Source organism: Drosophila miranda, chromosome XR (assembly GCF_003369915.1).
Source record: "Drosophila miranda strain MSH22 chromosome XR, D.miranda_PacBio2.1, whole genome shotgun sequence".
Taxonomy (NCBI): domain Eukaryota; kingdom Metazoa; phylum Arthropoda; class Insecta; order Diptera; family Drosophilidae; genus Drosophila; species Drosophila miranda.
In genome coordinates this window covers 1537527-1553644 of record NC_046674.1, presented here as the reverse complement: position 1 = coordinate 1553644, position 16118 = coordinate 1537527, and the positions used below count along the sequence as shown (strand labels likewise).

Below are 16118 nucleotides of genomic sequence, written 5' to 3'. Positions count from 1 at the left end.
GATGAAGGCGGATGCCAGATTTGGCAGTCAGATCACTCGCTCATAAGTGTTGCATAAGTGAAGTGAGGAGATCCCTTAGGAGGAGGGGCACAGTGCATTCCTGGAGGTCAGAGCCCCCCAGAACCTCGGAGCAGGGTCCTCATTGTGTCCATAAATCAAACAGTATTGGTGGCTCTCGAGGTCAAAGGGTTGATGAAAGACGCTAATGACTTTGGACCCTTGGAGAACCGCAAAACCACTTGGCGAGCCTTTGGAGCCCCTCCACCCTCTACCCCTACCCTTCGAGCAGCCAGAGGAGGGTTCTGGCAGCAAGTGTCAGAACAATAAACATTAAATTACTTTGCTCAAGCGCGTGCCCGTCCGCACATGGAGTACATTTCACCTACCTTGCAACATCCATGGGAACCCCCGCCCCCAGCCACGGGAGCTCCATGTTTAGATGTGCATTTCCGCAGTGGCCGGCATCTAGAGGCAATCGAACCGAAATAAGTATCTGCGGGTCGGGCCGGGCCGGCGTTCTTCAATTGCTCAAAGTGGGTCGGCGCTGTGCTGTGCTGCGCCCGTGGTCATTATAGAGAGTATAAAACTTGATTGCTCGGCCCGTGGCATTTACTTGCCTTATAAATAGTCCGCCGGCTTTCACTCTTGCCCCACCAGACACGCACGCACAGCCCCTGCCCCTGCCCCTGCCCCTGCATCAACACCCACCCCCACCCACTAGCACTACCCCCGGCTGTGTTGCAGCAACATGCAGGTTGCAGTAATAGTGGCGCCAGACGTGTTTATGAATGAAAAGTGCCCAGGAACAGCTGGCAACACGGAGGGCGGGCGCATGCTCGTTGGCAACAATGTTGCGGCCACCCCCCGAGAGGCAACATTGTTGCCCGAGAGCTGCCGGAAAATCTGGCGGAATTTTGCTGTTGGCTGGCTGGCGGGGGCACAGTTGGCTTTCAGCATTCAACGTGTTTTGCGCTCCGACGGGATTCGGATCCGAATTCCAATTCAAAAAACGAATTCGCGCCGCTCTTAGGCGTTGTGTTTAAAAATATCATACCTGCGTGAAGGAGCGAGCGAGATACACAGAGAAATAGATCGAGAAGGAAAGCGAGAGAGAGGGACATACACATATTTTTTTTTTAGTGATACGCAGAGAAAGGGAAAGTGACAGTGAAAGTGCAGAGATATCTCCCATGGAACTCTCTTTTGAAGAAGTACTCCTGCCGATATTTCCATTGCCATTATCCACGCAGATCGACATTTTTTTTAAGTGTGGCCGGGGAGTGTATCGACGATTTATAAATAAATATATTAAGTATATTCCGCCCAAGAGTCCCCCTCAAGTGGGAGCGAGAGAGAGCACAGTACAAATGAAAAGCTTCCCCCAAAAGAATTCCCAGTGAAATGTGAAAACAAATTGTTAAATTAGCCCCAAAAATCCGCAGCCAGAATCGAATCGCAACATTGATCATTCCCGACCGAGTGACGTACGCATGTGACATATCTCCCGAATATAATTAACCCCATCGAGGCAGAGACCCACAGAGCCCCACACAGCCCTTGGCATTGAGTGTCGACATCTCCTGTGTGTCTCGTGACCCCCACCCCCCCCCCCCCACGATCCGACCCCCGCCATTCATATACATATGCAAATGAGTCGAGGATTTTCGGGAGTTCGACGCGATTCCCTTGCGCCCGCACGCCCCGCAAATTAAATTCCCAAGGTAAGCAAATAAATCTTAATAAGATTATTGCAGAAACACACACACACACACACACACACATAAAAAAAACAACATGTCATAAAAATTACATTTCCTTAAGAAAGGAAAATTTTGCAAGTGTCTGTCGCTTTTTATGGGCATCCGTGAGACGGGCCTTGGGCTGGCTGGGAAATCCTCACGGATGCGATTTCCTCGTCGATAAGCCTCAGAATGTTGAATATTAAAAAGATTAATTTATGGCTGGGTGGATGGTGGATGGTGGATGGTGGATGCGGCTTGTTGACAGCCCCAGCCTTTCGAACAGACATTTTTATTAGCCTTATGGATGGGCGTGAAGGGAGTGGGACTCCGGATCATCTGTTGGATGCAATTGTAGCTCTGACAACCAGCGATGCATATTTCCGTGACAGCAGGGACGCCAAGAAACTTTGAGAACATTCTTGAATGTACTTTGATGTATTATAAATATGGGGCTCTCCTCGTTAGTATCCAAATTGAGTTGAGCAACGAACGATCCAGTTTTTCGGATTGCACCGCAAAATCTAATGCATCCATTAGGCTGTCCTTGGAAAAAGCCGCAATGGTTATTTAAGGGCTTTTAGAGGCGTGTGGCAAAAGCTCTAAACACAAACACCAGAGGCGACAGGAATTAACGAAATATTCCAATTAAATAATGGAAAAGTACAGACATAATGCCACCAGCAACCAGCATATTTCCTATTGAAAACAGCGCATTTAACTGCAATTTAAACAAATTGTTGACACACTTTAAGTTCTGCATTATGTGGCATTAATTTGGGACTTAATTTCCAGAAAGGCACGCACGTCTTTGTTTAGCCATTTCCTGGGATTTTCAATTATAGCCACAGAAATTCCAAAGGCGACAGTTTTTCCTGTCTCCGTCAGAGGCATTTTCGGAGAAATTCGATTTGGCTCCTTTGAGCCGTTCCCAGTTCATAACAATGCAGAAATCATAAATAAATAGAGTTCACGCTAAAGCAAACACTTAAGTAAATTGCATGGCTTGGGTTTTGGTTTCGGGTTTCGGGTTTCGGGTTTCGGTTTGGTTTTCTTGCAAAAACATGGTCCAGTTTTCTTTTGGCAGACAAATGTAAGTACGTTTTTCCGAAGGCTACGAGTGTTCCTTTCAGTTTACATTTTCTCAGAAGAATTTGCATAGATGCAGCAAAAACTTTTGTCCGAAATACTCCCTCAGGTGCTCCCGTTTGCATTTATTCACATGCATTCACATTCAGATAAGATAAAAAAAGGATGCTCTCGTCCACAAAAATGCATATTAATTAAGTGAATTCTTGGTTTATTTGCATGCCAGGTAGTCTCTCCCTCTCTCAGAGGGGATCCACATCTGCCCGGCCTTGTCTTGAGCCCTAAACTGCCTTCTGCTTGCCACTTAATGTCGAAATGATTAAGTATAACTGCCGTGTGGCTGGCGATTATTTACCCTAGGTGCAAGCACCTGTACACCTGTACACCTAGACCCATTGATCAATCGAATTGCTTGAAAAATTCCAACAATTAGAGCAAATGGCAGCTGGATGCTGGAAGCTGGATGCGCTCATTAAAACCTAAATTGCAACAGAAATATGCAAATGACAGGCGCCCACAAAACGAGGCAAACAGGAACTGGAACCAGACACAGACACAGACACAGACACAGACACAGACACAGAGGGACATCCATGGCACGGACATCGTATAGCCCAGGCCACAGCACGGGTCCCTGGCAAAAGTCGCATTTCTTTTCGTTTTCGTTATGTTCCGTTACGTTCCGCGCAGAGCGAAAGCCTTGAAACTGTCAACTAAAAATAAATCTCAAAGAGCTTGCTTTTCTCTCTCACTGTCTCTGCTGCCTTCCCCCCCGGCCGTCTATATAATAATTATAATTTTGTGTGTTTTCATTTGGGTCCGTCCGCCAACAAGATTCCTCGACTTTTATACGACTATGTTTTATCTGGCTTTATATGCTCTCGACCACCGCATGTTCGATCTCTCTCTCTCTCTCTTTGTCTCTGCCGTCGAATCACAAATCTATATCTAAATATGTACATATATGTACATATGTAGGTAGGTATGTTCCGCTGGCACATGGAATCACAATGGAATAAGTTAATAATACTTAAGCTGCTTAATTAAATAAATTTCCGACAGAGTGCCACAGAAAGCAGTGAAAATATAAATATGTACCATAGAATAGTGTTCGAATGTGAATTATAATTTATAGATATTTTAATTTATTGTTTGTCCGCTGTTGGGCCATAATAATCAATAACAATATCCCCTTTCCAACTGAAATACAATTCAAAAGAGAGAAGAAAAAGGAAAAACGGATTGCGGATGCCAAAAAGAACCAACCAGCCAAAGGACCAAAGCCAAAGGGGGAGGGGAAGTCAAGTTGGCGCCTCGTTGGACAAACATCCAAAGTGCACTCTCCATAAATCGCAGCCAAAGCACGCGAAACACAAAGCCACACACAACACTAGCCCAACGACAACATTCCACATGAAAATTGCTTTCTAAATAATTAAGCTTAATGGCAGTCAACGAATTAAACATTAATTGAAACTATTCGTCGCCCCAACATGTGGCTCCAACACGGAACTCCAAAATCCAACATCCTGGCATTGATTGCGCTGTGAATAACATTCCGTTTAATTCCCAACATTCCCCTTAATTGTTTCAACATTCAAATGTGCCGTTATCTTCAAGTGCCTGGCCTCGGAAAAAGAAAGGGAGTCGACATTTCAACTAGAAGATACCCATCTAAACGGATAGGATATTTGGCAATACTTTGCAAGGAAATGTGTGTGTTTTAGTCTTCTTGGAGAAAGACTTTTGGATTTTTTGTACGCCTCGGCAGGACTGTGTGGGATTCTGGGACCGATTTGGGCGCCATAGAACACCTTTTGGTGGTACTGGGGCAAGCATCCTTGACGAAAACGAATACCCTGCGTTCTATGAAAAAAGCGTGTAAAACCGTTTAACCCTCAACAACTAAAAGAACCCACAAGTCAAGTCGGCTGTAGGTTGTTTTGGATACATTTAAAAGCTTACAGTTGTTTTCGTGTTGGTGGTGTTGAAGCCCTCTATATTTTCGACCATTTTGAGCCGTTTAAGCCGCGCTGTGTTAATGGACACCCAGTCGAGAGCACTGGGGCTTGAAGAGTACACTGTACTTTGTTGGATACTCCATGGCACCAGTCCAAAGCTCTTTGCATGAGAGATGGCCCGCCCGCAGATATGTGCCGACTCTAGGCCACAGAAGAGCATATACCATAGTCGTCCGAGCCCTAGTTGAGGCATTCCCTGAACCTTGCCGGTGCTATGACAGTGAAAAAGGTCAACCAAAAGAAAGTGCAGCAGAAAAAAGCCACCAACAAAAACCACCAAGAACGAAAGGCCGAATCTTTGGATACCCTAGCAGATGCCCACCGGCATTATGCCTTTCCCTGTGTCAAAGTCGAAATACCCGCTGAGAGGGTGGCATAAAAGTGGGAAAAAAGCGAACGCATTGCCACAACGAGGAAAAACTGTTGGCCAGCAGAGGCTTGCCCGTTTTGGCCGGGGGAAAAAGCAATTTCGGGACTGGACTGGACTGGTCGTGTGGGCGATTTACCAATGTCAGGGCAATAAAAAATGAATGTGCGAGCCGGGGCCGACGGGTCGGCGGGCCGGCGGGCCGGCGGCGACTGGTGTTACTCGAATGGGGACACGTGCTGGCCGTCAAGAGTGGCAAAAGGGTCACAAACATTAAAACTAATTGCTGCTATAATTGCCGGGACAGTTGGTCCAAAAGAGCGTTTCAATGCCCGCCTCTAATTGAGATAATCGCATTAGGAGCCGACGTTGGAGCTGGAGGCAGAGCCAGGACCCAGGGACCACTCTTGGGTGGTTCACCTGCAGTCGTGGATGGCGTGTTTGTGCTGGCCAATGACCGCAAATCGCTAACCACTTAACATGCAACCTGGTCTGGGGGACACAATGTAATTTACTGCCGCTGCACAGATAACAAATGCAAATGTCGCCAATAACACGCATACGTCACGTGGGACCCGGGCCACGTGCTAGCCTCCCTCTCTCTTGCTGAACAGCATCCAGGGGGGGCCTGGGGTCTGGATAAAGGGACAAAACCACAAATACAATAGCGGTCCTTTGTTTTGCTTAGCTTGGCCATAAATTACATCAGGGTGTATCACAATCGGATCGAGATTCGGGCACTCGAATCGGATATTGAATTCATTATGCATTGACGCTAAAGAGGATAATAAATGTATATTCCGACAGGAATGGAGGAGCAAGTGGTTACATCTACTAAATCAAGCATTCAAATCCCTGTTTCTCCCAGTGCACATTCAGCTATAATTCGATATTGTGCTCTGATTTGTCTGGCCACTCGATGTGCCACTCGAAGGTGCGAGGTCTGCTCAGAGGACTGTGGCCGAATCCGTATCTTTGCCTGCCAGTCAGATGGATCGTTGTGTGGGGCCTGGGTGCTGGTCACATAAGCTTGATTGATGTGTCAAAAATGTGACACTTAATGCCCGCGGAGTGTGGGCATTTCCTGACATTTACACGTGCCACAATAATGGTATCGAATCCTTAACTGATTTAGGGCCCCATTCCACTGGAGCTCCCACTTGTTGTGCCACTGGGCAGCTCCGATAAAGGTATATTGTGCTCGCCATAAAGTGAATTAAATCATTAGGGTGTGACCCAACACAGGTCCTGCATTAAAGGATTGTACACATGTGCCATTTACTCGTAATTACCAAAGCCAAAGCCACATTCAATGGAGTTCTGCACAGGAAAGCGTGTGTCTAGTGCAAACTTTCTACTCTCCCACTTCCAACTAATTTCGCATCTTTTGGTTTAATTCTCTGGCATAATTTAGATTGCAGCTTGTGGCGGGTCCGGTTGGAGGTCTGTTGCGGATATGTGTGCACACGTACCGTGCCACGGCCGTCTACTGGATGCACCTGAAAGCGGGAATACTGATAGTTGGACGTGCACGCTGATGCATGTGTGGGTTTTTATGCAAAATAATGATGGAAAAATTATGAATGCTTACGAATATTTGTATGTACTTATACGAGAATGGTACCGATTTGAACCAAACCAACTTTTTCTGATAGGGGGGGGCTTCAAAATTATTAATTTTGAATTTAAAAGCTTTATATTTTGCAGACGGTCAGCTCAAGTTGCAAACTGTCTGAGCCCGATTTAGAGTTGCATTTATCAGATTTCCAGAACGGCAAAGTTCAATACAACCGGATCTCAGATACCTAAGTTATGTGTTAAACAGAAGCACTACCTTTAAAGAAAAGTCTTTAAAGAAAAATTAGACCATTAAAAAAAAGGATTACGATACAAAATCTATAAGAAGAAGTCGGTTTGGGTCACGCTATTACGTTTTGTTGAGTAGTGTCATCAAATAGTCTGTTATAATGGTATCCTATGCTTTCCTCAAATTATTATACTTCTTTTGAAACTGAGGTCAGGTGTGTCAGGTGTGTCAGGTGGGTCATGTGGCTGCTCAACCGCTTCCCAGAAGGTTATACGATTACGGCCACCACAGGGTGAAGCGAATGAGCAATCACAAAAGCCATTGTGAAACATAAGAGCCTTTGCCCCCGTCTCTTTAAAGCATAATTGCCACAAATTACCTGCGAGAAGGGTACTCCTGCCCCGGGCGCTTTCCAGCTAAACGCGGACCAAAGCCAAGCAATTGACACCCCAATCTCATGTGGCGTGAGGGCAGAATTCACAGTCCGTATTTCTTGGAAATCGATAGTCTAGTCCTAAGCTCTACCCCTCTGGCCCCGAACGGAACTAATCGACCTTCCATTTCTCATTTCCGATGTTGCAGCTAAACGTGTCGGCGACGCGTGGCCCGGAACCGGGGCCAAGTGGAAGGCTAAGAGCTCTTTACGCCGTGTGACCCCCTGGCCGACAAGGACAGGTGGAACAACAGGTCACAGAACAGAGACTTAGAGACTTGCGGCCGCAGGATTGATGTTAGGGCGAAAGTTCTCTGCCAGCTGCATAGATGCTACCCCAGTCGCAGGTCGCTCCCAGGACGCCACTCTAGTACCGAGGAACCGAGGAAGACTGCCAGCCGGCGGAGAGTAGACGCCGGACCACCCAAGGACCACCCACGTAATGAGCGGTGCCGCCGCTCGGCTGCTGCTGCGCCTGGAGCTGCCCGCGCCGGGTGTGATGCCCCCGCCGCCGACCGACTACGACTGGGGGCCCATCGGCGAGGATGAGTTTCTGGCCAGTGCCACGGCCACAGCAACGGCCAGGAGTCACGAGGATGCGGTGCGCTACGAGATGGCCGACATTCTGGGCAGCACGGTGCCCACCACGCTGTACGAGCAGGTGGTGCAGCAGTGGCTGCCGGCCCTGAACGGCAGCTACACGACGCACGGCCCCAACCACACGGACCTGCAGACGGACCTCCTCTATCCGCACTACGACGACGCGGACTTCGATCTGGAGCCGAACTGGACGCGCACCTGCGAGGAGGTGTACAATCCGCTGCTGGAGAACAACCGCATCGAGTTCTGGGTGTGCGGCGTCCTGATCAACATCGTGGGCCTGCTGGGCATCCTGGGCAATGTCATCTCGATGATCATCCTGTCGCGCCCGCAGATGCGCTCCAGCATCAATTACCTGCTGACGGGCCTCGCCCGCTGCGACACCGTGCTGATCCTCACCTCCATCCTGCTGTTCGGCATTCCCTCGATCTACCCGTATACGGGGCACTTTTTCGGCTACTACAACAACGTGTATCCGTTCATCTCGCCGGTGGTCTTCCCCATTGCCATGATCGCCCAGACGTCGAGCATCTACATGACCTTTACGGTGACCCTGGAGCGGTACGTGGCCGTCTGCCATCCGCTGCGGGCCCGCGCCCTGTGCACCTACGGCCGTGCCAAGATCTACTTCATTGTGTGCGTGTGCTTCGCCCTCGCGTACAACATGCCGCGCTTCTGGGAGGTGCTGACGGTCACCTATCCGCTGCCCGAGTCGGATGTGGTGCTGCACTGCGTGCGGCCGTCGCGGCTCCGCCGGAACCAGGCGTACATCAACATATACATACACTGGTGCTACCTGATCATCAACTACATCATACCCTTCCTCACCCTGGCCATACTCAACTGCTTGATCTACAGGCAGGTGAAGCGGGCGAACCGGGAGCGCCAGCGCCTGTCGCGCTCCGAGAAGCGGGAGATCGGCCTGGCCACCATGCTCCTCTGCGTGGTGGTGGTGTTCTTCATGCTGAACTTCCTGCCGCTGGTCCTGAACATCTCGGAGGCGTTCTACAACCTGATCGACCACAAGCTGACGAAGCTCTCCAACCTGCTGATCACGATCAACAGCAGCGTCAACTTTCTCATTTACATCATCTTCGGGGAGAAGTTCAAGCGCATTTTTTTACTCATTTTTTTCAAACGGCGCCTGAGTCGTGACCAGCCGGATCTTATACACTACGAGAGCTCCATATCGAACAACGGCGACGGCACCATCAATCACCGGTCGTCCGGCCGCTTCTCGCGGCACGGCACACAGCGGAGCACCACCACCACCTACCTGGTGGCCACGGGCGCCGGCGGCGGGGGTGGGGGCGTGGGCGGGGGCGGGGGCAGCACCTCCCAGCTGAACAATGTCCGACTCACGCAGGTGTCCGGCTCGCCCGGCCTGGTCAAGATCAAGCGGAATCGTGCCCCCTCACCGGGTCCGGTGGTCTACTTTCCGGCTCGCGAGATGCAGCGCTCCGTGTCGACGAACACCAATTCGGCGACCAATAATAACACGGCCATCGGCTATGACTGGACGTTGCAGGACAGCAAGAAGCTGGGGCATGTCTCCTCGGGCTTCTGAGGGATTCCCTGATCCCTCAGTCCACTGGTCATGTACATACACCTAAATATATCCAAAGAGATCAGGCTTTATCTAAACGAATATAATATAATATACTCTAACATATGTATCTGTATCTGTATATGTATATGTATCTGTATATGTATCTTTATCTGTAGTGAAGGCATCAAACTATGCGCTCCAAGCGTTGCGTTACTTTGTGATAAGCGTTAAGTGTTTCCTGCTCCTACTTCTACTCCTACTCCTCTTGCAACTTGAACTACTTTACCTCCTCCTTAAATATTTCTCGAATTCAAAGTACAGGTACGAGTAGTAGCAGGCCCCACTGTAGTGTCTTCTTGTCTCGTCTTGTCTCGTCTTGTCTTGTAAAAACTGCTCAATCAATCGAATTTCTTTCAATTTTGCACTAAATTAGACAGCAAAAGTTTTCCAGAGTCATTCGCAATATCGTTTTGCCGACCCAGCCGACCCAGCCGACCCAGCCGACCCGTTCACGCCCACTTTCCCCACTGACAGAACTTTTCGCTTCTTTATTTATTATCAAGTTTTGGGTGCTTTTAATTAAATATCCTTTGGAGAGCATTTCATTTCTCAGCCGAACTTGATGGATGATTTCCCTTTTTTATTTCGCCCTGCTGTTCCGATGATTTTGGTTTTTGTTTTCCAAACTTTTCCAAACACTGGCGGGGCGAAAGTGTTGGGGTTAGCGGGGCAATCTGTCAACTTGTCGGAAAGAAAACTTTTTAAAACGCTGCTCAAAAGTTCAAAGTCAGCTCTCAGCTCTCGGCTCTCGGCTCAGAGAAGTTCCGCCTGTGAGTCCCGTAAGTAGCTCAATTTAACATCAACAACTGCATTAACAGTAAGCCATAATAGCAACAACAACAAAAACAACAACAACAACAACAAAATAAAGAAAAAGACATTTTCAGGTATTCAACAAAATGAATTAAAAGTACTCTAAACACACACACAAAATAAAAAAAATAAAATACAAATTAAGATAAAATGAAATTATTTTTTTTGCTATTGTATAAAATATATTTAAGAGTTCTGTGTAAATATTTGGAAATAGCGTGTCCATGCAAAGCATAAATGATCCCAAAGAAAATGTTCCGGTTTTCCATTGAAAATAAGTCCAGGAATGGGAGTCCGGGATTCGAAGAAATTCCAGCCATCATCCTCTCCTGCCTGCAATAAATACGAGAACATAATGCCCCTATTTTATCATGTATCAAAATAATAGTAAAAGTTCCAGTGGCCGCTTATCAAATCAAAGAAATACTCATCATATGGGAATACCCCCCCCACCACCCGCGAGAACCCAAAGGGCTTCTCAGTTAACTAAATACTTGTACTATTTATTTAGAATTAGGTTAGCCTTAATATTGTATAGTTGTATCGAATACGTAACCGAAAAGTCGTCATAACTAATTTCAAGGATTGAGCAAATAAATGATGATGAGAAATCCGAAATTGTTTTCATTTGTCTGAGAGCCTCGTCTGAGAGATTTTTAAATAATAACTACATAGCTGGGGGATTCACTAACGAGCACTTTGGACGGCCACTTTGACTGCCATTCAATTAGGGCGACCTTCGGGGGGTGGGGTGGGTCCAAGTGCCGGGCCGTAAAGGAACATCCCCCAGGACCGCGCACCTATGCTTAAGCAGGCCGAGCACGTTGTCAGCAGGCGCCCCGATAATAATGCACAAGTCACACAAAGGAATTTAAATAATAACCATAACAATAAGACACAAAACACACACACACACACAGTCGCACACACACAGTCGCAGAGCAGGGAAACATCCTTGTTCATAAGTGAATTACGGGAAACGCACGTGCGCCAGGGCCCAGCCCCAGGCCGTGCCCATAATCCCATAAGAGGTAGACTCGGATTTGCGATAACCACAAATAATTAGGGGACAAGGGGGAGCGGATTAACACAGAGCCCGATGAAAGCTGAATATTTATGATTTCTTTATGTGGAAGTGGAAGTGGAAGTGTGTGTTTGACAGGAGGACTTCCCCGGAGTACCAGCAGAGGGGCCTTCGCATGGCCCCACTTGGGTTTTCTTTTCCGCCGATCGTCCCAAGAAACAACGAATGAGTTTCCAAAGAAGCTACAGTGTTCCTGCCACATTGAAGTGCCCCTGGACAATGGACGATAATAAATCGGCCCCTTGATAATGTCAACGGCAGGGAAAGTATTTTTTGCCTGACGAGTTTTTAATGCTGCCCGGGATTATCAAGTGTTGGGTCCCTGCCTCTCTCTGGAGCCTTTGACAAATGACAAGAATTTCGGTTTGATTCGATGACAAAGTGTTGACCCTGCCATGGTGTTTGCTAATTAATTATTTGTGGCCTCCGAACGGCCACAGCATGTCATCGAGAAATGTAATTAATCCGCCGCAAAACCCATCGAATCTGAAGGCGAGAGTGCCTAAACGCTCAACGCAACAGTTCTGCTTCGTCTTCTCCTCCATTCAAGACTGACGATTGAATTTCACAAGCTTTAAATACTCACATACTTGACGGGCTTTGATGGGGCCATAACAGTATAGCCGAATATTCAAAATTCCGCATGAATGTCTCTACCATTGGCTAATCCAACTTATTCTTCCCGTCTGTACTGGACTCTGGATCCCTGATTGGCAATGGCAAGGGCAATTCCATGGGATGATTCGTCGGTGCTTCAATCGCCTGTTCCACGTCGAGAATCGCCGCTCGTGCAAAGTCGTCCTGAAGACCGCAAGGACAACGTGCAGCCCCACCAGACCCACCAGGATCACCACCTGCTAGCCTCTCCGATCGACCAATGCAATACGGACAGCTGGGACTCTTCTTCGGTCCCACGACGAACGGCCTGGGCCTCGTCTGGATCTGCTTGTACAGGCACTGCAGGCGATGGCCGATACAGAGTACGCTTAACAGAAGGAAGGCAGACACCAATATGCCCAGCCAGCAGCCGATCTACAGGCACATGCCATTGGTGAGGTAAAATCGAAATCAATGTGGGGGTCAACCATAACTAGTACTTACTATGGGGTCAACCAGGTCGCTGCACAGCGTGTCCAGGCTGTAGTCATATATGTAGGTGAGTGGCTGGCAGTGTCCCACCTTCGTGTTTGCCTCATGGACTACCATTTTGATGTAGTTGTTGATCTGTTGCTGAATCACAGTGGTCAGATTTTTGCCAATATTGGCAAGGTAGTGCTTGCCCATGTCCCGTATAAACATCTCGGTACTCAGAATATTTTTCAACAAGAGTCTGATGGAGTCGCCAAAGCTGTAGTACTCGTATTCGATTTGACGTTGGGTCCAACTGGCATAGCGCAACGCCTCCACGATATGGTGTTCCAGAATTGGAGTATATTCCTTATGAAATGTTTCTAAGTTTTCATATTCATTTTCGAAAGCAGCCTTTGCTGCTTGATAGTAATTCCACGGCAGTGAATGAGCTAATTTTTTCAGCCCCATTCGGAGATTCTCAAAATCGATTGGCACATACTCATAGCATAGGGTATCAAACCACAGATCAGGATGGAGATGGTCGAGGGACGAGTTCGCCGCTGCCGAGTACACGTCTATGTCGCTTGGTGTTAATAGGAAAAAATCGGACAGATCTAGATCTTGGAAAAGTGTGAAGTCGGCTTCCATTGGGGTCATCACGCGGACTCGTATCAAGTCGTCCACGTCGTAGATTCGATTCTCTCGCAGATATTTAAAGATGCTGTTGGCGCCTTCGCACTCATTGATAATATTCGATATCTTGAGGGCATCCTTGGAGCCATCCCGCCTAGAGGAAAACACAGAGCTGACATCGCTCTGTAATTTGATCTCGCTGATGAGCCTTTCTCGGGCAGCCCTCTGCTTCTCGCTCAGTGGTGCGCATGCGCCTTTGTACGCCACGGCGCCAATCAAAAAGTAGCACAGTCCCATCATGAGCATAATGGATATCACGCAGACTATCAACAGCATGGCTCTGCGGGGTAGCCAAGGGGTTCTCAGTGAAGGACAACAGATACAGATACGGGTACAGACTAGACTAGCCTAGACAGTAATAGCCGAGGGGCACTCACAATAAAATGAAGTGCGAGCCAATCCTCCGGCTCAAACCATTGTCTCTCACTCCAGTGACACGTTTGCCGAAGCAGCCGAAGGCCAAGGCAATTATCAGGACAGCCAGTATCTAGGGAATATTACGAACTGGGAGCTTAGTTCCGTTTCGGAGGAAGGCCACACATTCACTGCCACATTCACTTACCACAGCCACAAAGATAGCGATGGACACTATCACATAGTTACGGGTCCGATCGAACCTGACGTACAGATCATCGAAGGCCCTCGTCGAGCGCAGTGTGGCCAAATGAATGTCACTGATGACCACGTCAATTATTTCATTGATGCGGTCTGCCTGATCGGCAAAGAGCTTCTTTCCCTTCTTTATGTCGCGGATCATTGGTGCAGCGACGCGTTCCATTTCCTCCTTGATCAATACGGTTATTTCATGCAGTCGTGCCAGTGCCTCATCTGGTCTATGCTCATGCCGAAAAAGTGCCTTTAATCCCTGTTGTATTGCCCTAACGCTGGGAATCTGCATTGATTCAGATTTCTAAATGAAGATTCCGTCAATTTGGAATTTGTTAACAGGCACACACCTTGTCCGCATGCAGACATCTGGATGTGTCGATAAACTCGATATCGGAGCGACCCAGAAATTTGATGCACTCTTGGCTGCCACAAAGCACCGTTGCCGCATAGTTTATGTCGCGCTTCACTCCCCGCAAAGCTGTAGTTTCAAATAATTTTCAAAATTCAAAGTTACTCGTAGTGGGATTATGGGGACTGGGGACTGGGGACTGGGGACTGGGGACTGGGGACTGTTACCTTCTCTTAGTTTTATGGCGTTAGCCACAATATCCACATGAGTATTAATGGTGTCTTCAGTATAATATTCTACGAGTCTGAGATTGCCAAATATATATTTGAGTTCTTGAATTGAATTAGCCCCTGAAGCATCGTTCAAGTCATTGGCTATATGCCTAGGTGCATCTAGACGGACGATTGGGAATGGATTAAATAGAGATGGAGGTGAGGTGTATGGTGAGGTATGGAAATTAGATTATACTCATGATCAAATGGGTCAGATGCGTCTCCAGCTCCTCAAAGTTTTTCACAAACAGATGCTCTATATGCTCCTGGACACCGTACAGGAAAGTACAGGTGTCCAGGCTACCCTTTTCCAGGGTCCTCTTGGTCTTGGCCAGGCCGCGTTCCAGCAAGCTATTCGAGTAAACAGCCAGGGCCATGCACAAGCTGAGAGCAGAACAAAAACGGCATAAACGGATCTCCACAACAGCATCTGTATTACCTACCCGATCATTACGATGATCAGAGCCAGGCAGGTGCCCCAAATAAAACGCCTCCTCCTATTGGCAGCTATATCGCAGGGCGGACAGCCCTGCTTGCAGCGACAGCAGCAAAAGCAGCAATACAAAACGCTGATGATCCACGGACCGAAACGGACCGAAACGGAAATGAACTAAAGCATTAATGGTCTTGCTAGGCAAACCCAACGGGGATCTACTCACCCAAGAAACGGCATCAGGACGATGAGAGCGACGATAATGCTCGCCCACAGCCAAAACAGCCAGTATGCGGCGAACCAAGCCGCCCAATCGTTTCTGTCCACCTTCCGTCCCAGTGTCATCTTCTCCGTTCCCACAAACCGAAGGTAGCCTGCAACAAAGATATTGGCATTTGGCTAAAACCACATCTTACCCCTTGGCCCGCTTACCCCTTGGCACAGTCACATTAAGTGGAAAGAACTTGTCGTAAATTCCTCGCGACCATTTGAAAAGATCACTAAATTTTCTTGTGTAGTTTTCTGTCTTCGTATAGTTCAACGACATATTGAACTTGGAAAGTTTAGCTTCAGAAAAGTGAACCAGACCCATCTGCTCGTGGGTGGTGCCGTCTCCGGTGTACCCCTTTCGCCAATTCGGCCTCGGAGTCGGTCTGGGGGGACGCGATCTGGCGGCGGCACATATCTGCAGCCACAGCACAAATAGAAGCAGGGCCGCAAGGGAGAGACGGAGGAGACTCTGTTTTCCGTATTTGGACATCTTGAGGTCCAGAATTCCGTTGCTTCGATGTTGTTTCATTCACATACTCCTTGGGGAAGACCATAAGCCAGGGGAAAGGCCCAAAAGGAAAGCCCACTTAAACGCTCACCTATGCTGTGTAGAGACAGGGCATCGCTTCCTGGACGGTCCTTGAATGCACAATTTTAATTTGTATATTTTGTATTTTATTTTGAAATAGTGGCAAGGGGCTTGTGTGGCTGTGTATCTGTGTATCTGTGTATCAGCATGTGTCAAAAATAACAGTTAAGTCAATCAGTATTGATGGCAAAAAACACATCATCGAGGCTGTGGTAAGAGCATCGTCGGCTTCTTTCGGCGTTTCAATTAGTCGACAACATGTTCGGACTC

At 47.9% G+C, this 16118-nt stretch overlaps 2 protein-coding genes across 3 annotated transcripts; one reads left to right on the top strand and one right to left on the bottom strand.

The window, feature by feature from the left end:
* The first annotated feature begins 1607 nt into the window (after window positions 1-1607).
* On the top strand, window positions 1608-11089 carry LOC108153674 (FMRFamide receptor). The gene is made up of 2 exons (XM_017283790.2): window positions 1608-1721; window positions 7606-11089. The coding sequence occupies exon 2, from the start codon at window positions 7899-7901 to the stop codon at window positions 9621-9623; it is 1725 nt and encodes a 574-aa protein (XP_017139279.1). The 5' UTR covers window positions 1608-1721; window positions 7606-7898; the 3' UTR covers window positions 9624-11089.
* On the bottom strand, window positions 10722-16004 carry LOC108153588 (prominin-like protein). 2 transcript variants are annotated; one of them, XM_033387244.1, is made up of 12 exons: window positions 15859-16004; window positions 15422-15795; window positions 15216-15363; window positions 15000-15125; window positions 14753-14940; window positions 14512-14676; window positions 14283-14413; window positions 13889-14218; window positions 13704-13813; window positions 12664-13606; window positions 12149-12594; window positions 10722-10811 (listed from the first exon to the last, which is right to left on the bottom strand). In XM_033387244.1, exons 2-11 carry the CDS (start codon window positions 15786-15788, stop codon window positions 12226-12228), a joined length of 2877 nt encoding a protein of 958 aa, XP_033243135.1. In that variant the 5' UTR covers window positions 15789-15795; window positions 15859-16004; the 3' UTR covers window positions 10722-10811; window positions 12149-12225. The 2 variants fall into 2 exon arrangements, with proteins under 2 accessions (XP_033243135.1, XP_017139157.1); XM_017283668.2 differs by having other exon boundaries at window positions 15422-15798; window positions 15859-16003.
* Between the last annotated feature and the right edge of the window lie 114 nt (window positions 16005-16118).